This window comes from Zonotrichia leucophrys, chromosome 2, assembly GCF_028769735.1.
Source record: "Zonotrichia leucophrys gambelii isolate GWCS_2022_RI chromosome 2, RI_Zleu_2.0, whole genome shotgun sequence".
Lineage (NCBI taxonomy): Eukaryota > Metazoa > Chordata > Aves > Passeriformes > Passerellidae > Zonotrichia > Zonotrichia leucophrys.
This window is the reverse complement of record NC_088171.1, coordinates 44,003,020-44,027,659: the sequence shown is the minus strand read 5'-3', so window position 1 is coordinate 44,027,659 and position 24,640 is coordinate 44,003,020. Positions and strand designations below refer to the sequence as shown.

General features: G+C 39.1%; 2 protein-coding genes across 11 annotated transcripts in view; one reads left to right on the top strand and one right to left on the bottom strand.

Annotated features, from left to right (window-relative positions):
- Positions 1-19,155, bottom strand: part of NEK11 (NIMA related kinase 11) — an 82,126-nt gene extending 62,971 nt beyond the window's left edge. The window contains exons 1-3 of one of the 10 annotated variants that reach the window (XM_064704775.1): positions 18,851-19,155; positions 15,463-15,718; positions 1,786-1,951 (exon numbers count right to left, since the gene is read on the bottom strand). In XM_064704775.1, coding sequence (XP_064560845.1) covers positions 1,786-1,951; positions 15,463-15,632 — 336 coding nt within the window. In that variant the 5' untranslated portion in view covers positions 15,633-15,718; positions 18,851-19,155. Of the gene's footprint in view, positions 1-1,785; positions 1,952-6,113; positions 6,213-9,268; positions 9,393-9,644; positions 9,812-9,947; positions 10,063-15,462; positions 15,719-18,850 lie in introns of those variants that run through there. The other 9 variants (XM_064704776.1, XM_064704777.1, XM_064704779.1 and 6 more) reach the window with 9 other exon arrangements.
- Positions 19,156-19,245: 90 nt separating this feature from the next.
- ASTE1 (asteroid homolog 1) lies at positions 19,246-24,363 on the top strand. Its single transcript, XM_064704773.1, has 4 exons — positions 19,246-20,573; positions 22,132-22,342; positions 23,400-23,595; positions 23,850-24,363. The coding sequence occupies exons 1-4, from the start codon at positions 19,254-19,256 to the stop codon at positions 24,142-24,144; spliced, it is 2,022 nt and encodes a 673-aa protein (XP_064560843.1). The 5' UTR covers positions 19,246-19,253; the 3' UTR covers positions 24,145-24,363.
- The last annotated feature ends 277 nt before the right edge of the window (positions 24,364-24,640 follow it).

The window sequence follows — 24,640 nt, the reverse complement described above, 5'->3', positions numbered from 1 at the left end:
ACAAAGGCAAGCAATAGATAAGTAAAAACAAAAGTATACCTTCTGGAAATACTCCAAATAAAATAGAAAAGAAACTTTCTAGCACTATGTGCAACTTTGCTGTGTACTGAACATCGATGAAATATATTGTAATAGCATAAATGCAATGATACCACAGAACCTGTCCTTTGGGGAAAGTTAGAAGCACATCCTATTGGCCCAGGTGTCATCCTGACCTCACCTAGCAGACTCAAAATTGAAAAGATTCAGTGCATAGCCAACGAATCCATTTTGTCTTCCTTTACCTGCCTTGCTGTAATACATTCACACCTGTTGTGACTCCCAGATCCTCAGGTATCCCTGTACCAAAACATTTTCATGCTAGGTAGTTTATATTGCCTGCATAAAAAACTCAAAGCTCCAAGGAGTGATGCTTGTGATTACTGTGCTATATCATGCTCTTTCTTATTCACCTACAACTTTATGCCAAATGGAGAAAAAAAAAGAGTAAAAAGCAAAAAGCAGGGATAGAGAAAAGACACTATTGTGCTGCTGAAATAGGCTTCTTTATTCCTACATGTTTAACTGATCTGGTATTGGGTCACTTTGTACTGCTATTAGAGAGAAAACTATGAGTGGATGGGAATAGCTGAAGAGTTAGAATAATCCTTCAGTCCTGAGCTCTGGATTTCCTCAAAGAGCTGACAATATTCTTAAACCCCAGCTGTCAGACATTCAAGGAATGGCACAAAAAGCTTCTGCATGTGTTAAAATACTATGTGAACAAGTACTCAGATTGTATCACAGAACTGAACATTTCAGATTTAATTTTTAAATATCCCAGTAATAAATATGCACTTGACTATCATTAAAGAAAGCTTCCAAGGAAGAAATAAATTACAGGAATGGTACTTGTTTAATTATTCCCATGAAAGCTAAATTCTTGAAGAAGTGTGATTAGTTAAGTCAAATCTGATTTGTGTGCAGGTAACCTAGCAGTCTAAGTTCATTATCTTCCAAAGCTTTTTCAGCATGTCTAGCAAAGCATAACTGAAGAGATTGCTTCACAGTTTCATAAAAAAGATCACTTTATGTATGACAGATTTTTTTTTTAATTTATATTTAATACCAAGTGGGAGCTTGTTTTATATAAACTACTAAAAAACTGGCTTAAATATGCTTAAATTCTTATTTGAAAGCTTTAAGACAGATCCCAGCAAAATGTTCTTAAACCAAATGCTGCAGTCAAAAAATTAATGGGAACTATACTGTAGAAAATCCTGCTTTAATATTTGTTGTATCCACTATACTCCGGTCTTTGACTCCCACTGTTTTTCATTTTATAAAACCAACGTTGCCAAACTCATCATCCATGTGATCAAGCTTAAGCTTCTTGTAATCACCTCCAAACTACAAGTGAATTTTCCCTTCCTCATTTGTACCAGATTTTATTTCATGCCCCCACGCCCACAATTTCCTTCCTTCTCATCGATCAACACAAGCAGTACAACCCTTCTGAGTTCTCCACAGATCTGGCAGTGTGTCTGCATTTAAGCCTTTCTTGTAGCCCTTGTAAGACCAAAAGAACTTGCACTTAAAATTAGCTATTTCTTCTTCTGTGCTTTGTCTATGAGTCTCACATGAGCAGGTAACATTCCTTATCTGAAAGGAACACACCTAACAAGGAGCAGATGACATCATAAGCAAGAAATAAAGACTAAAATTCAAACTAAAACATTTTATAAAATGGCATCTTAGAAGACCCTATTTTAATACACACATGCTTTCAAATTTCTTCAGTCTCACCTCACAATACTCAGTGATAATGCAGAAACTATCTCGCTCCACAAAGCTTGCATAAAATTTGACAATGGCTGGATGGTCTAATTTGGAGAGTAGTTGTGCTTCCAGATTTGCTTCAACTGTTTCATTAGGCTTTAGGTTTCCAACAGAGATTTCCTTTAGGACCTTTCTGGATGAGAAAAAGAAAAAAAGAGGAAATCTTTATATTAATAAAACAAAAAATATATAAAAATATGTAACATCCAAAATCCCATCAAAATTTCCTTAAATTTAAACTAGTAACATTGACCAACTATTGGCAACAAGAAATCATGAGGCAAATATGGGTAAAGAATGGGAATACATTAAAAAATCAAACAAATATGCTAGTCACCATATAGATTAAGCAACATATTAAAAATACTGTTTTGAAATAGTTCTCCCACTAATTACCTACTGCACTATTTTCTTAAGAACATGTTTTCAGTGCTATGGATTACTGCATAATAACAAACATAAACAAAAATTAAATCTAAGTGATTTCAAACCCACTCAGAGCATATGGCCAAGATTCATATATGAAATAAGGAGTAGCAAAAAACTGCATTTGCAGCTTCTGTCCAAGTTTCTCCATGGAGGCATGAGAAAAATTGCAGAGAGTAATATTTCTGTGGCTGTTTTTCCAGTGATAAACTCAGGCTTGTGTCCATTTTTTTTTTTTCTAAAGATCAGCCTGTCCCTCACCTGAGCACATAAGTGAAAAATACAAATCCAGATTTGGGGCTGGAATCTAATTATACTGTTTGAATGATTTCTAATTCTTTAGTATTTAAAGTTTGTTTAGGAAGATCCTAAAACCCATGGAAAATGCTGGGCAAATATAGGGATTTTTAATATTCTCCAATCTTAACACATGAATGTGCCATAGGAGAATTTGCAGTTCTATACAGAAGCTGGAATAGGGCTGTTTACTGTTAATTTGACCTGGAAAAATATTAGGAAAAATATAGTAAAGGGCACATTTTGCCAAGATTTTCCTGACAAGATGTTAAAAAAGACAATACAACACATTCCATTTCCATTTACTTTACCAGTTAATGAAGAATAGAGGATGGGTCTTCTCTGAAGGAGATATTGAAGACTATTAGAGAACGTAATGTTTCTTTACTGAAGCAAAGTGGTGAATTTCCCCAAACTTTTGAATACATGAAAGGCAACTTTCAGACTCAGGAAGAGTAGCTTCCACAGCGCTTTTAGTAATTTCCCCATTCAATAGAGCATGGTTGTAAATTTACAGTAGTTAAACATGACAGTAATAAAACTACAATAATTCATCTTATCTAAGGGGGAAGAAAATAAAAGCGGTGTTTCTTCGCAAGAAAATTTTTTCCTAAGTCTGAACAATCAGTTTCTGACTAGCAATGTTTGAATTTTCACATAAACTTGCCTAATCCCCATCAGGAATTGCGATGAAAAAACACGCCCTTTGATCTGTTTCCATCTTTCCATCTTCTCTGCAGACAAGCTTCACGGAACACAGACAGGCAATACCTACTGCAATCTCCTCATCTTCAGCTGACGTGGGCCTTTACCCCTTCCTTCATAAAAATCATGTCACAGAACTGACAAACAGGATGAGTCCTTGTTAAAGACCACTTAATACAAGTTTCTTGCATACCCAAGACAGCAATAAAAGCCTGATGTGTTGATGTGTACAGAAAGCTTGTCATCTTAGTCACTCAGTGATCTTAAAGCTGTCATCAGCTGTCACACAAGATGACAGGTGTTTTTCTTATTTAAATTAATTCCCAGAAGAAGAAATCAAGAAAACATACTTCCTGTAAATAAGGTATTGGTTCTCTGCAGCACAATTCTAATTCATACCCACAGCTGGAAGGCATGTGCTTCTAGAAAGAAAACTTTTGGATGCAATCGAGATTAGGCATATCTGCATGCCTCTGGTATATGTGTGTACAGTGTCTATATGTAGAGAAGGTTTGATTTTACTGCATTAAATATGAAGAAACTAACTAGACTTCATACTTTCTGCAAAGATTTTTATAATATTTCAGTAAATACACTTAAAAATTTAAGATGTATGCTTAAAAAACTCCGTGTTCATTAGGTGTTGACAAAGAAGCTATGTCAGACTCAGAAGCCTCACAGAGAAAATGGAGAAGCCTCCAGATCTAAAGTGGCTCTTTTCTATTATCTCCAAAAGAAAAACAAGGAAAATAGAAGTCTGCTGCCAGAAGCTCATCTATATAAACTAACTATACTTTTTAATACATAAAACACCTAAAGAGTGCTTAAATTCACTCTACCCCATTTCAGTATTTACACAAGTAAATTCTACCTGAACAGGCACTAAAATGGGCACGTTCTGTTCTTTATATGGCTCCTAAGATAACTCAAATTTGGCACCCCTGCGATGTCAAATAGGCTGACAGATCCACAAATAAAAGCTTAGTAATAATGAGAAAACAACAAACCTTTCTTAGCTAAACCATCCTGACTGCATCTCCTCTCTACCAATAATATCCATCTCTACATTCTGAAGGAGACAAAACATTTCTGTTTCTATGATCCAAACTGCATTTTTATAGTTGGCTAATAATAAAGAGTGAGCCATCATTGCTCATAATTCAGACATGGTATTTGCAGATTAACTGCTGAAAATGTGCCTGCATTGTGTTACTTCACTATTTTTTCTATACTGTTTGAAGTATTTTGAACAAACCTTTTGAAACACGTTACACAAGCATTTCTTTTGGATTTTGGGAATAATACACTCTCGTGTTCAGATTTTATTAAGACTCCATCTGGAGTATACAGAGCCACCTGAAAGTCAAGTTTTTTCAAAATATCTGCCCTTATATCTTCTGCCACTTTGGGTCAAGTATTAAGCAGGATTTAAAAGGTTTAAAGATGTTTGCATGAACTCAGATTCATCACATGAACAAAGAAAATGGAGATCTAGGTGGCATACACAGAAAACCAGGTAAAGCCACAAAAATGTGGATATCCTGCAAATACAATACTTAACTATCCCTTCTGATGGAATGCTAAATGAGATATGCTAATTTAATTGTAATATTATTATAGATTTCACTTAGTGTAGAATACAACACATAAGCAGATCACAGCATTGTTTAGGTTGGAAATGACCTTTAAGATCATTGAGTCCAACCACAAACCTCACACTGTCAAGTCCACCACTAGACCATGTATCTAAAGACAAGATAAAATGTCAATGAACACACAATTAGAAAACTTTATTACAGAAGGGTTAGCAGATATCTTAAATGCAGAACGACATCCTTAAGATTTTAACTGTGTGGAAAAAGCCTTATAATTCAATCAATAATGGAAACACACTTTATCTCAAACTGACCACAACTAAAAGAGCCTTGTTATGAAAGCATCCATATCTGAAGAGGAACCACATCCAACTGTCACCATGTACATTCACCCTGGAGGAAGCTGGGTCTGGTACAGGTAACAACATCCTTCCCTTCAGGGTGGGAAAATAACAGGAGAGATGAGCCCACTGTCACAACCCAAAACACAGAAAGCAATGTCCCAGCCTCTGCAGTGCCCATGCCTCAACAGGCCCACACTCCTTCCCCAGGAACGCCTTCTGATTTTCATCAGCAAAACCTTGCTGGCTTGCATTGTTACACTTTGAAAAGCAGCCAAACACTGGATCTGAAAGTGCAATAATGGGGAGCAAGTGAGGAAAAGAATCAAATCAAAATCTAATCTAATCTAAAAATCTAATCTCTCTAAAGAGAGCGAGACTTAGAGCAAGAGGAAAAACAAACATGAAGGTGGAACCCTCCAGGATTCAGGCACGGAGTGGGAATCCCTTTTTGAGCTATACTAGTGACTGACAATACACCACAGCAGTGTTTATCTCAGTCTATTTCCACTGATCTTTTACAACCCATCTGGTATTTGTTTACATCAGTGACATACTTTATTATTATATAATTTGGTTTATTGGATCAGATGCCATTCTTAAAAGGCAGTGTTTCTCAAAATGTACTTTGTTTATTGAGTAAACTGCAATATGAATTATTGCCTATGTAAATTTGCTTGCTGAGAAGGAAGCAAAAGAAATATAATTCTTCTAATTTCAAGAATAAATAGGTCTGATAAAATAACAGAAAAATATGTGATCTAGGAATATATGATCAAAAGTTGAAGCTTTTAATTAAACAGCTTCATTTTACAAAGGCAATTTTTCAGTTAACTGCAGTTAATTACAATTTTATTTAGGTTTTGAGTTGCCACTATGGAGAATTGCAACATAACCCATAACTGTGTGTTCTGTTTCTCTCTGTGCTGACCTTTGCAGGACTGCCACTTCACCCTGGTAACTCCTCAGTACAAGGACCAGGTGCAATTCAGTAAAAATGCATCACCTCTTACTGGATCTGTAACTGGATCTGAAATTGGTCACAAACAAAGAAATTAAAGGAGTTCCTGTCTAATTAATGATGCCTTCTATTCTACTTATCAAATGGCAAACAGAGAAGGTACAGCTCTGCAAATGGGAACCAAAATAAAGAAGAGGAGACAACCTTCATGCAGAAAGTTTGCATTAAGCTTCCACACTATTAAAACTGTAAGGGAAATATGGTAACAAAGGCACCACATGCCTATAGACAGAGCAAAGTCACCCACCATTACTACTACTACTTTTCTGCAGTTGACAACTTAGCAACAGCAATTCAAATGGTCATTCTTTACATTTTATCCGTCATATTTGGAACACCAGTGTCTGTGTGGCCAGATAATTTAGAGATATGCCTCTATCTGTTAGAGAAAGAGGAAGCTGGTGAAACCATGAAATACAATAAGCCAGCATACACTAATCAGTACTATCTAGAAGAATTCTTAGCTTTAGCTAAGGAAAGAAACACAGTAAATGAAGAGTATTTGACTTCTCTGGGAAAATCAAGAGGATTACCACACTTCCAGTGAAAATCAAACAAGTGCTGTTTGGTATTCCTCTTTACATATACATACTTACTATCCAAAGCATCTCAGACCCAAACATTACTAGAGAACTTCTAAAATTGAATTGAAACTTGGGCTTCCCATGCCCACTGTGGATTTATTAGTCAAGCCATAACTCCTTTTCAATACCAAGTATTGCTGCATAGCTTCTTCAATCAAATGCTGCACTTCTCTTGTCATCCCCCTGGACATTACTGACTTCCTAGTTATGCCAGAAGAGCCAGCAGCAACTCGTTTTCTCTGTTCCCCAAAACATCCTATTCACTGTTCATGAACATTCACAGACACTGAGAACTAATCCTCGAGTTAACCACTATGGATTCAATCACTATATGAGCACTGTAATATCTGCAGATGGATTAAATATAATTTCATTTTCTGAATAAGCACTTTAACTAATTTAACCTTGCTTTAATATCTTTGAATGGCAATGAGATTTCTTAAATTTGCAAGTGAAATGGATGATTCACTCTCCATTTCCATCAGCAAGTCACAATTACAGCATTTACAAATATTTTTCAAGATGCCAAATTTTCAAATGCTCTAACATATGCACTAACACTGAACAGGCCAACTCATGATGAAAACAGTTTATGCTTATTTGAAAATTAACGATTCCTAATTAGTATCCCAAAAAATGTTGAATATATTTTCTAGAAAGAGAATACTGTTGAAATAAGTTAGCCTCAAGGAATAAAGTTTCTATCATTTTCTTCTGCACTGAGGAAAGTAATTTATACAAAGGGGCATAACTTAAATTATTTTTGGTCAACCATATGTGCTAATTTTGGAAAAAAAACCAGTAATTAAAAGGCAAAGCAGAGCAACTGTATTATCTTCCATAGAACCAAACAAGTGATTAAATTGAATTATTTATTTAGATATAAAAATGCATTTATTGTGAATAATTCTTTGGGATACTTTGGGTAGCCATCTACATTGATTTAAAAAGGCAGAATAAAAGTAGGCATTGATTAATAAAGGATGAATTTTTCTCTAAAGCCATATTTTTGAAATTAGAACGTTTTCTTAGAGAGAAATGGAAAAATAAAATGTAAATACATTTATAGTCCATTCATATGTTTCAGCTCTAAATCAAATACTAATAGACTGTGATTAAATAGAAGAAATTTGTGTCTTAACAGAAAAATTACTAAAAATGACGATGAAATATTGACTAATACCTGTTAATGCACTTCTATTTAGCGAAACTTTAGGGTTACATGTTGCATTATCCCCCTCTACTGTTCAGCCTACCTTTTTCCTACAGCTCAGTCTTGCTTAAGAATGCAAGTAAACATCATGCTGTCCCTAACCTAAATGGGATTTTTCAGAAATACAGCAAGGACTAAATAATTGGTTTATTTGCTGTATCTTGAAAAACTTAAATTGCACAACAAATCTTCTAAACCAGTATTGTGATTTCATTACACAGACAATATACTTTACAATTAACTGCTCTCTGCTAATTAACAGTTGCTTTCAAACAAGAGGAGACACCATCACAGAACTCAACACTGAATGCAGAATTTTGTCTTCAAGCTTTTTAATATGATTAAACATCTCATAATTGCCATGTTATAACTCTTCACCTGGGCAGAACATCTGCCAAAAAAGAATTTTCCTGCTGTAAGAACTAATTTGAATTTTTAAATTTGTTTCAATCAGAAATTTTGAAGAAAGATCCTCATATCATGATCTATATTCATCAGTTCACAGAAAACAGACTATTTTGAACAAGAGGAGTTCTGAAGGGAAACCAGATATACTAAAAATGCTATAAGAATGCGTTCCACATAACTTCAACTAAAACACTTGTTAATGCAAAATTTAACTGGTTCCCTTCTGAATTTAAATATATTTGTAAGCAGAATTATGTTCCTTTCACTGTTGCAAGGATATTTATGTCAACAGTATTGTCCTTCCAGAGGAACTAATTCCCAAAAGTAATTTAAACAGTAATTGCTGCAACTTTAATGAGAAAATTCACTCTCCCTACGTGACTCTTTCCATCAGGCATCTCCTTCAATGTTTATTTTTTATATGCATTCAAGTATCTATAGTACCAAAAAAAAAAAAAGAGAGGACTGTAGAAAAAGATAAAAGCATGGTTTATAGATTTACAAAAGCACATTACTAGACAGTCTACAATCAAAGGCAAAGGGAATCAAGCAATGCTGAGGAAATTAATTGCATATGACATCCATTGTTAGATAAAAATCTTTTAATACTTTTAAGCCCTTCTGAATATGATACTCTGGTCTTAACAGCCAGTGAATCACATGCAATTCAAAACTTAAGCAACTACCCAGCAACATTAAAAAGTTTTAGAACACTTGAAGGGCACACTGTGGATGTAAGCAAAACAATGAACTAGGAATTACAGTTACTAGTAAGTCACATAAGCACAGCAACAAAACAGAAAAAAAAATAGGGAAAAGTACAGAGACTGTCCAGCAAATCCAGAATTTATTCCACTCACTGCAGCAGTTTTATCATTACAATGTACTGAATGCAACAAAAAACTGGAGACTCATTCTGCATGGAAGAATTTCAAACCACCCTGGTGCAGGCTTGAGAGGAAACACCTTGCCAACAAGGGTAGCCTGTAAGAAGATACAGTAGATAGGCATATTCAAATATTTCAAACACCTACAGTATCTTTGAGGCAGGTGGCCACAGCTCAACCTAAATAATAATACTGCACCTCTCCCCATTTTCTTACTAAAACTAGCTTACAAATGCATGAAAATTAGTTTCAGCAAATTAATGAGACAGAAGCGATCTCAAGGCATTTGCTTAATTACAAAATCATTAAATTCTGTCTCTGCCATGCACCTCAAAGAAAGGTAATTTACCAATAATGCCTTAAGCACAGCTCTCCACCCAATGTTGAAAACGTTATTTGTAAACAATTCTCAAACCAATGAACTCATCCACCAGCTCTGCTCACTGCCTGCACATCAGACCAGAAGGTGGTGAGTGCTGCAGCACTGAGCTCCTGGGAGCTCGGCTCTGTGGGGGACAAGATCCATTGTAAACCCAAGCAGTATTTCCCTCAAGGCACATTGCCTCCCACTTATATATGTTAAAGACCTAGTTAGAATCCTCCCCAGTCAAATGGACAAGTACCACCGAAAAAGAAAAAGTAGGGTACTTACTGTTGCAGTAAGGTAGAAAATTCATAAAGGCTTCATAAAATCAAGCCTGCCCTCCTGGAATTAGTAGCTGGCCTTGTCAAAGCTAGCATTTTGCAAGTTCCCATGTGAAAGCAACCCTGTTGTGAGCAATTCATTAACATAACAAGCTATTCCTGGGTAAAAAACAACTTGCACCTGCATAAACTGATTTTGCACCATTACACAGAAAAATGAAAACTATCTTTCACAAACAACTTCCCTGCACGTATACACTGAGAGTTTGAGTTACCAATCAATACAGAAAAACAAATTGTTACTAACAAATAAAATAATTGGCAAGAAAACTTCTAAACAATTAGAGCCCCACACAGGGTCTGTAAAACTCTATAAAAAGGAGTTATGTGAATGAAGAATGGTGTTTTTCCACCATGAAGAAAATGGAGTCCTGTGTGATTTATTCCCATACTTAGTCTAAAAAAGGTTACTAACAGGAAAGCAGTACAAAAAAACCCCTTAAAAATAAACACCACCAAAGCTCATAAAGGTGACTGAGCAGATGTAAAGGTTGTATCAGACAGCACTGAGGAGGATTGCACAGACACCTGTGTTACACAAGCCAAACAAAGGGTCTCGACATGCTCCAGTATGGATCTTCTGCTTCCAAAGAAGCCACAGAATGCTGGGTTTTATGCTTTTGGTTATGAGGGAACTAGAAAATTTTACACAGTAATTGCCTGTGCAAATGACTGCAGCCTGACTTTAAATTGACAAATCCATCACCAGCCTGGACAGATTGAAATCTCACGTCTTGTGCTTCAAAGCCAAGCTACCCTGCAGCACCCACAGAACCTCATCCAGCACAGGAGTGTCCTAAACTTTCTTCCATTGAGCTGGAGGAGCCCTACTGTGCCATGCTGGGCTGCAGGAAAAGCTGGGCACTGACAGGGATGCAGGAGGTAGGGACTAAAGCACCTTCCCACATGGATTCCATTGAGAGCTGCTTTGGGTGAGTCCAAGGTTATCAAACTTGTCTTTGAATCAGGATTGTACTGGCCTGCACTAGATCTGAAATCATTGTGGACATAGCTGGGACTGCCTGCTAAACTTGAAGGAAAACATTCACAGTTTCACTCCCTCCATTGCAGGTGTACTCTGAACTAAAGCATGAGAGCATCAGCTGCCCTTCCACAGCTTCAGCAAGGAAATTACTCGGACACTCAGCTCCAGGCCTTGACTGCTGTAACACTGCTCACAGAATATCAAAGTCATGCTTGGCCACTCAAGTGGAAAGCTCATGAAGGCTCACTTCTCAAGGCTAAATCCACAAGGTCAATGCTTTTATGGTCTCTTATTTGGGCCAAGCATGACTGTACCCCATCAGCAGGCATGGCACAGCAGCTGAGCCTTACATGAAAAAGCACAGGTATACATGACAGAACCAAGCACTTTTCACTAAGAAAAGCTTATTTAAAAATAAACCACAATCAGGAAGGTCCAACAGCAAATGTACCTTTGATCCGTTTTCAAGAGGATTGTGAATATTCTTTCACAAATCCAAAGTGCCCTAATAAATTCCAGTTTTACTTTCTGGGGTTTTTTTATTAAACAAACGAGAAGAATAAAGGAAAGCAGTGTAATTAGATGAATATGCACACAACAAATGGCAGGGAGTAATTTGTTTGTTTTAATCAATTCAGCATCAAATGACCATTCCATTGGAATACCTTCAGAGAAGCAAACAGGCAGCAAACACAGGGATTTGATAACACAGCAATCTGCTGACTATCACTTGGATATTCATAAGGAACAAATCGCTCCCACCTTTAGATTTTATATCATTTGTTATAAGAAGTCATAAATAATTGAAAGTCACATGATAAATTATTCAGCTAAGCCCACAGTTTCCAAGGAATCCTAGCATGAGTCTGGATTAAAGCTATAATGCAAATCAGATGCAGAATTTGAGCTGACACCCCACAGTTTCCACACAGTGGAGCAGTCCAGGGAGTTTGGCTCTTGTCAGCATGTCCCTTCCACCACAGGGACACGTAAATACCTTGTGAATATTTATGAACTAGCAGCCCCTATTGCCTGCTGTGTGCTTCAGCTGCTTGCCCATACTTGGTTATGAATCAGTGGCACTTAACCCAGAGCTTCCCTCGGCATAATTGATCAGGACATTCATTTCCTTTAAGTGAAGGCGCTGTCCTTCAAGGCTAGTGCTGAACTTATCTCTGCTGCAAACCATTTTGTCTTTAACCATAATTACCTGTTTTCATTAACAGAGAAAATATTCAGGGGGACTAGCATAGAAGTGACTGCAGGAATATTACTTAGATGCAAAAATGCTGCTACAATCCTGCTACTTTCTTTATAACCTAACCAAGTTATCTGCTTTGGTTAGATCTAGAGCCATACTGTCCAGGAACAAATAAATATCAAATAATCCACAAACTAAGACATCCTGTCTAAACTGGAACTAAGAAGCTTGCTTTGTACAGATGTGTCTCTTGTGCTTAACTGACTTTAGGGTCTAAGATATGAATTCTGATCTAGTTGCTTCCAAAAGAAGGGGAGAAATTGATAATCTCTCTCCTGTATAGATTGTTCAGTACATGAGAGACTTTGGTCATAGTGAAGAACCTCCCAGGTTCTGACCTCTCCATGAGGGCATTCTTTTTGTTATCTACTCTGCTGCTTTCACATAAATTGCAGGGACTTGCATCTGAGATATTTAACCCCCTGTCATACTCAATGAGAATCATACAACAGGAACAAAAGTTCTTCCACCAGAAAATAAAATTTACCAAAAAAACAAACAATCAAAAAAACAACCAACAACAAACAAAAAACTAAGCAAAAAACCAACCAACCAAAAAAAACAGATAGGAACTTAAAGCTACAGGCAAGGAATGTGTCATAGAATGCAACACTTAAGAGGGACTTGTAGTAAGGGATCTACATATGGCACTATACTTGTGGTACTTCATAACTTATTGTTTATAGATTAGACAAGTCAACCATATCAAACTGATCTAGTATGGTCTGAGGAAGGCAATAATCCTCATCCCATCCATACAAAGAACTGGAGAGAAGCATGAAGATGGCATGTACTTCTTAGAAAGGCAGGCAATGCTGGCCTGAGCAGCCCTGAAAATCTTATGTGAAATAAATCTGTTCGTTTGGGGTATGCCCCAAATAATCAACTCTCTCTTCTTCCCAGCTGAAGCAACTCTGTGCATAACACTTCACTCACCACAGATATGATCCTTGAGAGGTAACAAAATAGAAGGCACAACTTAAAACTGTTCCTAGAATCATGCAGAAGCTTTGCTGAGCATACTTGAAATCAGACAATAATCACTGTTAGTCTCTGCATTAACTCATCCTGTAGACTGTGACTAATGGAAAATCAAGAAAGATATCCCTGAACAGCTCCTGTAGCAATATGTGACTTTTATTCAGAGTTAGTACTCCTATGATTTATTCCTATATTTTTTCAGAGTGCTTTGGACTATTGTAGTTTTCAGGAAATTATCTGTGGCTGAATTTACACTGTATATAACATTCATCTCAGCACATTCTAGATCATCTCTGAAACAATAAAAATAAAATTCTAATTCTGCAGAAATCACAGTTCTGTTGTTTGTGGGTTTATTTCTATCAAAGTGCCTTCAGAGCTGTATTAAGATCATTCTTTTTAACCACATAGATTTTCATTCAAAAATATCTATAACATAAGTAGCAACCAGTACGGTTCCATATGAGATTATCTGAAAGCAGTATCAAAATATGACTCTAGTATATTTTAACACCTTAAGAAACCAACATTTCTAAATCCTACACTCTATATCATCATAAATATAATGATAAATAGCCTGTGCTTTCATGCTCAGCTGGGACAGTATTTTTGTCATCCACTAGCATATAAGTGGCAGAAATTTGGGGGGATTCCCTCGTCGATTCACGCTAGAGGCAAGGAAGGAATGAACTGTGATAGGCGAGCACCCCCTCGTGATGGAAGGCTTAAACACAGCAATGTGCATCTCAGAGCACTTGGGCTGGTTAAATGCCGATGTATTTCTATTGTACTGTGGTCACAAAAAGAAACTGATAAAAAATTAAAACTAAAACCAAAAACATTTCATTTGATATTCAGTCTCTGTCCTGAAGATAGCAGAGCACAGACAAGCTCATCCCTAACAAAACGCAGGCATGAAATGCTGCAGGCAGTGAATGTTTGTTCAAGGCAGTCACTCAAAACTCTTAAGAAAAAAATGAAAATAACCACTTAAAAGCTTATGGTATGTTCCTTGTTTTGAGGTTCGGCAGGTTGTGCTATAGCAGCAAATGTGTGAGACCCACATTTCACTATACTGTTAATATTGCAAGAATGAGTTTAGTAGCAGCTGAATTCTGAAGTGTCTTAGAAGCTCAGGTAGTTCCTGTCATCCCATTTTTTTAACATAAAAAATAAAATGAAAAATACTGGTTTATTGGTTTTAATGAACTATTTCATTGAAGAACACTTTTTTGAGAAAAGTGTAGCTAAGTCTGTGAGAGAGTCAAAACTGTTTAAGCCATGTGAAATAAAGCTAAGAGCTTAGAGGACACTAACAGTAATCCAAGGACCTGAGATGCTGCAAACTGATGTAGAAGGAAAACAATTGACAGAATTATCTCTTGGTTACACTCTTACTAAAGCAATATTGCCAATAATGGGTAGCCATAAGTAGCAAAAGCGAGGCTCAAATGAATCAGAAAAAGCCCTTTAATCATATAAGTGCTCAGTAATGTGTCCATCAATAAGGACCAGTAAACCCCCCCTTTTTAAAGGAATTACATATTTCTGGCTGAGGAACAACTTGATTAGATGTTTCTGACTATAGACAAAGAGCCTTACAAATATTTTTGAATAAAACAAAAATATTTATAGTTAAATTTCACTTGGTATCACTATCAAGGTAGACAAACAGTTCTACACAACAGGAAATCCACCCAACATCAAACCCAGACACAGGAATGTCAACACTCTGAAAATGTTCTTTTCTCATTGTGGCTTCAGGATCCCAAAGGGTTTATCAATAAAACTGATGAGACTTCTCCAAATTCAGGCAAGCTAAAAAAAATCAAGATTTGCTGGCAATTTAAAAAAAAAAAAAGTCAAACTTTCTACCAGTTAGGTATACAGCAAATAGAAAGGTGTTTACTGGAATTTCTGTACCTCTTCCTTCTCAGGTTGTACTCAGACAACTCAGTTATAAAATTAGGTCATCAATACTGTACAGATTTTTTTTTAAACCCCTCCAACAATCTGAGTCTTTACAGTAACACAGAATCAATTCCTGAAAGCATCCAATTAAGAGTTATCAAAAAAAAAATCTGCTTCTACCTTACATTCTCACCAAAGTTAGACAGTTAAGGTTGCAACGTAACACCAAACTGAGAGATGAGACACAAATACAAAGAAAATATCTACAAAGCAAGAAATATGTTCCAAACACTTTTATTTAAAGCATGTGAAGGGTTTACTTACAATTCTTCTCCTTGTTTTGCTTTTTTGTCATTAACCAAATACACACTTCCAAAGCTTCCATTGCCAAGTTTCCTCTGAATAGTGTATCTTCTTGCAATCACAGCATCTGAGCAAGCAGAATTAAATCTGGCAACAGTGACATGCTTAGCAGTTTCTTGAAACTTCAGCATTTCTCTGTGTAACAAAAACTACACAAATTTCTCATGGATGTAGCTTTCAAATCCTTTTATTCTTCCATGGATGTTCACAGAAATCACTTGAAACAGAAAAATATTGATTTGTCAATGTATATTTCTTATTAAACTTCTCATTTAATTCTGTGGCAGTGTTTACAGTCCCAGCTTGCAGCAAACACAAATTAAGTGGAATCATTAGGTGCTAAACTGCAGGCAGCAGACTTGATAAACAAACTCCAGATAAAGTAGATGACATAGTCAGTCTTCCTCTAAATGAACCTTAAATTAATTCACTGAACTATTCACTGATAGCACAGTTCCCCTAGATATGGCACTCTTCCTCACCACCTGTCTTTATACCACCACAGTACCTGACACCAAAAATATCTGCATTTCAGGATGCTAATTTCAAGATTTTTGTACATATTGAAGCATAACCTCCACTCCTAATTTGATTCTCTCCCATCTCTGTTTTCTCTGCTCTTATATTTACCCCTCAGATTTCACCATCTGTTCCTGTGCTGACCTCACAGCTTCACCATGACTCACTATTAGTATCTTCTGCAAATCAGTTTTACAGAAAATCTGCAAGACTTCCAATCAAACCCAACTCTGCCTAAAGTTCATTTCTCCTTCACTGTGCCCTTTCATAACTCCCCTTTCCAACCTTTCTAACTAATCAGCTTTGGTTGGGAATTCTTGTCTAACTGAGGTCCTAATTCTGCAAACATAAGGACTGCAAAGGCCAAGCTCTGGCATTTCTGTGGTTTTCAACAGCTCAACACGAGCTCAGAGTAACATTGTTTACTCAGCCTTCCTCATTCCAAATGAAAAAGGGGAGGTGTTTCACTGCACATAACAAAACAATATTGTTTTCATTACTTTATATAATGCTACCTGCATCCTTCTGCTGGAAGATCCTTTTGGAACAAGCAAAGGTCTTGCAAGATCAGTGTTGCTATTGCTACCACCCACCAGCACTGCAGAGCAGCAGGCCCACACTGGCCTTGCTCACCACATCATTTCAAGGCCAAGGCAAGCACATAAACAGGATTTTCCTTGTCTTGGTGGTGGTTTTGGAAGAGCAAAGACAAACTGCCTAATTTTAAAAGCTGTACAACTTTAGGGTACAAGTCACTGGCTTCTCTGCCAAATGAATGCAGAGCCTAAATTAAGCTAACAGATTTGTATCTTGCAACAACAAATTCTCTGTCTGTGTGTGTGTGTGTTTGTGTGTGTACAGGCACAAGAACCTATTTTCATACCCATCTGCTGAGCTGCTGTCACACTGTACCAAAAAGCCTGACATTGCACTGTCAGCATGTTATGAAACACAGATAAATTTTAATTACCACAGGACATCTTAATAATACAAATCCTGCATGTTTTTTAAACTACAGCACTCCTAATACTGTTTCTTTATTCTCTTTCAGCAACACTGACAAAAAATTTGAAATGCCAATGCTAAGGAAAGAAAATCAGCTAGAAAATTATTTCTCTGTAACTCCAAATCTGTCTGAAGGAGCCCAAATGGATCTTGTTGAGGTGTAGAGGAGCAGAGGGCAGAAAGATGAACTCCATAAAATATTATATTGTCAATTCTAGAAAGCTTATGCACTTTTCATTTACTGTTATATTCTTACAATTACTGTGTTATGCCTTCATAAATTCCTTTAGAAATAAGTGCACTTAGAAATTCTGCTGAGTTATCTATACTTATTTTTTTCTTTCTGAAGTCATTTAACACAGCTCAAATTTTCCTACTTACTTGGGCCTAAGAATGTATGACAAACCTTTACATAACAAAACCATGCTTAAGATCAAGTAGCTCACTGAGTTTAACTTCTATGCTTTATTTCTAATAATGCCTCCCACCTTTCACTCTCTATGCTTCAAGTTCCCTCCCTATATAACAATAGTAATAATTATCATGTAACTTTGTGAAATGCTTTAGTGTCTACTGCTGAAGAGTGTTATGAGGCAGGGGCCAGTGACTGCCATTGTGGCATCACAGGTGCATTTTAGTGGCACAGAAGAGGTGGATTGCTGAGCACTGCCTCTGGAAGAAATGCCTTTTAGGAGCCAACAGACCTTAAAGATTCACTCATCCATAAGACTGATGGATTCTTCAACAAGTACATGAACCACAGCCTCTCCTACCTCACTCAAACCTTTAGCCCAACCTTCCTTGTGTTCCTTTACTACCAGTGCCCACCTCCCACTGAGCAGGTGTTTCCCAAGAAGCAACATCAATTGCTTCAATAAAGTTTGATAACCCAAAGCAATCAAGTCCCCAGCTCTCTTTTCCTAAAACAAATCTCAGTATGCCCTATCCAGTATCTTTGGTAAGGAATTTCCTTTGTCCCATCCACCATTCCCAAGTCCCGTCCCAGAGCCAGGCAGCCTGCTGATGCCAACCAATGCAATTACAATGTCTGGTTCACTATTTTTTAATATTTTCTTCCTTGGCTAGAGTTAAATCTTCCTTTTTGTGCTTCAAACTAAAGGAAAGTTGCTGGTTAGGGTTTCATAGCTCCACCTACACATGCTGAGTGCAAACCATCTCAACTTCTTCCCTGACCTTTCTTAGTTTCTGTAAGAAAGATTAACCTTCAGGTTTCTTTAGCAACAGCTAAGATACTCTGACATTTTCTGCTTCCAAGATAATCCCTTCTTTGCCAATCAAGGCCATTTTTCAATTTTATCAGGTTTTCTTTTTATTCCTTACAAACCATTGTTTTACATTAACATTTGCCACCCTTCCTCCCCTGCAGCACGAATTCTAAAGTCTTTAGCTCTAAATATCTTCAGTATTTACCACCTTGATTTTTTTTTCCTGGTGATGACTTCACCGGTCTGCTCCTTTAAATGTTTTGAAAATTAAAAAAAAAAAATAAAAAAAAAGAGAGATTTTCCTTGTTTTTTCCTTAATGGAAAAAAATTATAAAATTAACTTTTTAACACTGGCTCCATTCTTCTTTTTTGCAGCATCTTTATGAACCCAAGGCTACAGCAACATCACCTCACTTAGCCGATTTTTTTACTCTTCCTAGAGAAATGATAACTAAATTTTATTATTAGTGCTGGTAGCAAAGGAGTTTGAGGACGGTGGTAAAAGGGGGACAAATGCACTCGACTGTCAGATTTAGCATCTCCCTGGCGCACATTCGGGAAGCTGAGATTCCCTAGCATAACCTCGGGGATGTTATTACCTTGTTTCAAGACTGCACAAGACTCAAAACACCGGGTAGTACCCACATAGCGAGGAGCGAGGGCGGCGTCCCCGTTCCTCACCCCTCCGGGACAGGCGGCACTCCCTGTGCCGCACGTCCCCGCCGCCTCCCGCCGCTCCAGCGGCCGTCCCGCCGGCGGGGCTGCGGTGCCTGGGGGTGCCCAGCTTGGGGCTGGCCTGGGGCCGGCAGGGCGGGAGCGGCCGCCGCTCCCGGGGCCCTCAGCGCTCCCAGCCCGTCCCGCGCCGTTGGCGGCCCCGTCGCCAGGAGACGGCGCGCGCGCCCGAGCAGCGGCGGGAGGAGCGGGAGGAGCGGGAGGAAGCGGATCAGGGATGGGAGGACCTTCCCCCCTGCGCGGGTCACTGCCGGCACCGCTTCCGGCGCCATGGGCGTCCACGGGCTCACGGGCTTCGTGGAGGAGCGCGGCGTGTTCTTCACCGAGCTGCGGGTGCGGGACACCAAGCTGGTCATCGACGGCAGCAGCCTCTACCACTGCCTCTGCTTCGCCCCCGACGCCGACTTCCGACGCGGCGGCGACTACGGCGCCTTCGCCGCGGCCGTGCGCGACTTCTTCGGCGCGCTGCGGGCCTGCGGCGTGGCGCCCTTCGTGGTGCTGGACGGCGGGCGCGGCGCCGAGGACAGGAAGCTGCCCACGCTGCGGAGCCGCGCCGCCGAGCAGCTGCGGGCGGCCCACGGGCTGTCCCGGGGCGCGGGCGGCTGCCTGGCGCCGCTGCTGACCCGCGAGGCCTTCGTGCAGGCGCTGGGCCGGCTCGGCGTGCCCTTCGTGCAGTGCTTCGCCGAGGCCGACCGGGAGATCGCCGGGCTGGCGAACCGCTGGGGCTGCCCCGTGCTCTCCCTCGACAGCGACTTCTTCGTGTTCGACCTGGCGGGCGGCTACTGCCCGCTGTCCCACTTCCAGTGGCGGAGCGTGCGCGTCCCCGCCGCCGCCGCGCCGCACGGGTGCTTCGTGCCCGCGCGCTGCTTCTCCGCCGAGCGCTTCTGCGGGCACTTCGGCAGCCTGAGCAAGGCGCTGCTCCCGCTCTTCGCCGTCATGCACGGCAACGACTTCGTGGGCCTGGAGGCGCTGGAAGCCTTCTTCAGCAAGGTGCGCCTGCCGAGGGGCTGCGCGGCGGGCAGGGGCGGCAGGCACCTTCGCCTCCAGGGGCTGCTGAGCTGGCTGGCGCAGTTTGCGGAGCCCGCCGAGGCCGTGGACAACGTGCTGAAATACCTCAAGAAACACCAGAGGGAAGAAATACGGGAGATTCTGTGCACTTCGATGGAGGACTATGCTCCGTCCGACGTGAATCTCGAGGACTTCTTTCAGAATGGGAGCTATGAGTGCGAGGCTGCCAGGAAAGCAGACGTGCCGCAGTGGGTACTTGATGCTTTTGCGAAAGGTAAGCTGGCCCCGTTCGTCATCAATGCCCTGATCCTTAGAAGTACCTTCCTCCGCGTTCAGGTGGAGAACATGCAGAGACCCAGTGCTCATGGCACAGCTTTGCCCATCCGACAAGTTATCTATGGACTGCTTCTGAGAGTGTCTCACAGTACTGAAGATGCCTCTCCAAGTAAGCAGACCAACGAGCTGCCCGTTGTATGTGAATTTGACAGATGCCAAAAGACACTTAAAAAAACATTTGTTCAAGCAGCAAGCCTACCCCCAGATTTTTGTGATGATCGTTTTCCTTTGGACAAGTTAATGGAGGTAAATGGTTGTCACAACAGATCATAGTTAACAGTGTGTCACGAGTGACACAAAAACAGTAACTACTGTAACACAGAAGTATCTGTGATATGAAGCTACATCAGGTTGTCTTCACTTCCTTTCCTTCCTGCCCCCTCCAAGTGTACTAAGACAAATTATGAGAAGTTGTAGTCTGTGTGTATATGCAATACTCCCTGCATTTTTCATTGGAAGCCCTTATTTCATCCTATATATTGTTAAACTAATACTTGCTTTTTTGGGAAAGGATTTCAGTTTCATGTAGTTTAGGAAAGTCTGATTTTAGCACTACAAAACCTAATTAGTATTTGATCAAGTTGTGTGATGTTTCAGAGCAGTGTTCTGAAACAAAATCTGACTCATGCCTTTTTACTAGAAGCCATTATTCCAGGTGTGAATGCTACAGCTGCCCAGCAGCTTTACCTGCCCCGAGTATGCTCCTGCTAACACGGCTCTCATGCTTGCCAGACAGAGCAGAACAGCACCTGAGCAACACCTGTAAACCACAGGAAAGTTGTACTAGGTTAGTTCCAGTCACCATTGTAGCACTTCAGTGTAAATTCTAATGATTAACACTGTAACTCTTGCCATAATGGGAAGTAATCTCCCATTCTCGAAGTTGCATAACCGAAGTTTTGTATGCAGAAATTTCTGCATACTGTTTGTCCAGAAATACAATCAGTGTGTCTTAATTCTGCATTTTTAAGGCACATGTGCTCTATCCATTCTGGCAGTCAGATTGACTGTTGACATATTGAATGTTGAATGTTTTTATCACTTGCTGGTGGCTCCTTTGTAAAGGAACCAAGTCTATCACAGTTACACCCATTAAATGCTACAGATAGCTATGGGTCCAAAGTACAGGTTACTTTATATAGGTTATTGGCACACACCTTTTAAATAATATGCAACACTTAAAGAGTTTCAAAAAATCAAGTTTCATGCTGAGAGACATTAATGACACCTTACTTCAGCATTGGTGTATGTGCTGTTTGTTTAATGAATATGAGCTTTGCTACTACAACAATTTTCCTTAGTGAATATATAGGAAATCTCGATTGAACAAAAGGTTAGAAGAAGAAATATTCAGCATTTAAAGCACTCCAGGCAAAACTGACTTCAGTTGCTCTGCTGTTGTGGGAGTCTGCCTAAGAGTAGGCAAAACAATCTTAATCAAGGTTTACAAAGCACTCAGATTGCAGCTGAACAGCCTGCTGCAATTCTGCATGCATGGAGTTATGGACAAAGCTTACAACACCACTTTCTGAAAGTTAAATGGCTCAGCAAAAAGGGAACATGTGCTAGGAATTAATTACTTACCAGTTACTTTTATCTTTCTCCCTGACGTTTAACTGTGTCATTTTAAAAGTCTTAAGTAGTATTTAAAAAAATATTTCCTGTTCAGAATATCTATGAAACTGAAATAATTTTTTATCAAAAACGTATAACGGTAACTAATTTAACCTGGAACTTATTGGTCTTTTACAAATTGCTCACAACAGATCAAATCTCTTACCTCCACTTTTAAATTTATTTTCAGGTGCCTGTTTCATGCCGTCAGATGCTTTTGCTGGAGACTCTGGGAGTGAAAATGAGTTCCCTAGAACCTTTCCCAAGTCATTTACAACTCCCTGTTGCTGTAACGTGTTACTGGATACGTTGTTCAGAACCAAAAGTTAAGCTGAACCAATTAAAGGCTCTGCTTCTAATGATAGTTTCTGGAGAACTGCAGAGGACAACTGATGATCCAGGTATGTCTCCAAAGAATACAATTTCAGGTGTTCAGCTACTACAAAAATCCAGACCATAATTTATTTTTCCGCACTTATAGGGAGTTGTCCAAATTTAGAAGAATTAGCCTTGATTTGCACTATATCCTGAGGTGCCACACTATATACATTGATATGCACAAAGAAAAAGTGCTAACCATCAATTTAACATTTTATATAGGTAAAACAGTACTTCAACACATTGTGAAACATTAATTTGCCTTCATAAGTACTTTCTTCAGGATCAAAATTAATTCAGATATAAAAGTTACTAAAAATATGTTTAATGTACTCAGGCATCACAAAACTACTATTGAAGCATTCCAATATCTTTTTTGTTTATGAGTTTTTCTAAAAACATTTGTACTTAAAAATGCTGAGTTGCCCAGGCACACTTTTTCTGCCTATGCATTGCAAATTTGAAAATATGAAATAATCACAGAAATTGCTTCAGTAATGTTTATACCTGTTAGGGTTATGGACATTTCCTCCAGGAGTCCTTCATTTAATGGCAAAGATGATGCATGCCAGGGTTATACAGTTTCTTTAAGTTCTGGTTTATAGAAACCAGACTGACAGGGTTTCCAGGTGGGTTGTAGTGAGGTGGAAAGCTTGTTTGGATTTGATCACACAGAATCAATTAGGTTGGAAAAGACCTGAGATCAGTGTCCAACCCGTGACAGAGCAGAAACCACCCTGTCATCCAGACCATGGCACTGAATGCCATGTCCAGTCTTTCCTTAAACACCTCCAGGGACAGTGACTCCACCACCTCCTGGGGCAGCCCATTCCAGTGTCTAATCACCCTTCTGGGAAGAAATTCCTCCTAATGTCCAACCTAAACCTCTCCTATGCAACTTAAGGCCATTTCTCCTTGCCCTAGTGATTGCTGCCTGGGAGAAGAGACCACCCCACCTGGGCTACACTCTCCTTTCAGGTAGAACCAGGGAGAAGACATTACTCTATATATTGCAGATACCTTTTGTACTGTTCACAGCAGAACATTTATTTCCAAGTTATTTTTTTATTTATAACCTAGATCCTACCGTTCTACCTGCTGAAGATGACAGCATTGCATATAACGAATTTCTAAAATGGAAGGAAAAGAAAGTGCAAAATAACGACTTTGATTTAGATGCTGCACACAGTTTTTGCCAGTGGCAGTGCTGTCTTCAGATGGGATTGTATCTCAACCAGCTACTGGGTACTCCTCTCTCTGAACCAGACCTAAGTAGGTAAGGTTGTTCCAGAGATCTGCTTTCCACACAAGCCCCTCCCCTGGTGGAATGAATGTTTTATTTTCTCTGTCAAACTCCTTTGGTTTACTTACAGCAAAACTCCCTTCTTAAAAGGAGTTATAAAGAAAAATACATTTGGCATAGGAGTTGACTGTTGGATACTGTATGTTTTTGTCATCAAACAACATCTTTCTGTACTTGTCCTGCTGAGGTGCAATTCTAAATGCAGATTTTATCCTTCTTTTGGGCAGGCTTTACACTGGGACCCTTGTGCACAGACTGTATCAAGAGCTTAAATCAGCACCTTCAGTGGAAAATCTGTTTCTCTTATCTCCAAAAATGGCTCAGCTTTATCTGGTTTTGTTAAATACCATGGAGTCAGTGGTCTCTCCAGACTTCTTTCAGAAGATAACCAAGACCAAATCAGAGTCCTGCAAAAAAAGGAAAGCATCTCGTAAGAAAAAAACAGTCACCCGACGTGCTGTGCCAGAAACTCAGCATTCATGCAATGTTAACAGGTTTGCAGCACTGGAAGTGGATGACTGAAAGCACTGTTCTTGGAATAACTTCTAATGCCATGCTGATGAAAGAAGTAACAATAAAATATGTGACTGTATTGGAATTTGCTTAACTGTTTTCACACAAGTTCCTGATTCAGTCTTTACCAAAAACCTTGCTTCAGGGGATTTTTATTTACCTTTTTGTAACTTGCATTTTGTAACTTTACATTTTGTAACTTAAATTTGTATAAAAGAAATGCTGTCTAAAAGTTGTGGTGTTTTGTTTTTCTTTAAGGGTATCAGTCTAATTGAAAATGAAGCAAAGTTGTTCAGCATTTTAGAGGAATTCTTTTCCCGAACATTTATAGTTGGCTCTGCCACATCTCCCTGAACACTTCATTTACAAACAATCCAACTTTAAAGTTTGTGTTTGAGGAACACAGTGGTCACAGTCTAACAGTTGAGATTAAAATAGAAACTGGCAGATCTGAAAATATTGTAAAATCAGTCATTACTGGTGGAGTACTTTTACTGGCAGGGAG

Excerpts from the sequence above, each read along its gene's own strand:
- ASTE1 (XM_064704773.1), top strand. The coding sequence starts at position 19,254 with ATGGGCGTCCACGGGCTCACGGGCTTCGTGGAGGAGCGCGGCGTGTTC. Across the intron at positions 20,574-22,131 it reads CTTTGGACAAGTTAATGGAG|GTGCCTGTTTCATGCCGTCA; the intron begins GTAAATGGTTGT and ends ATTTATTTTCAG. Across the intron at positions 23,596-23,849 it reads TCTGAACCAGACCTAAGTAG|GCTTTACACTGGGACCCTTG; the intron begins GTAAGGTTGTTC and ends TCTTTTGGGCAG.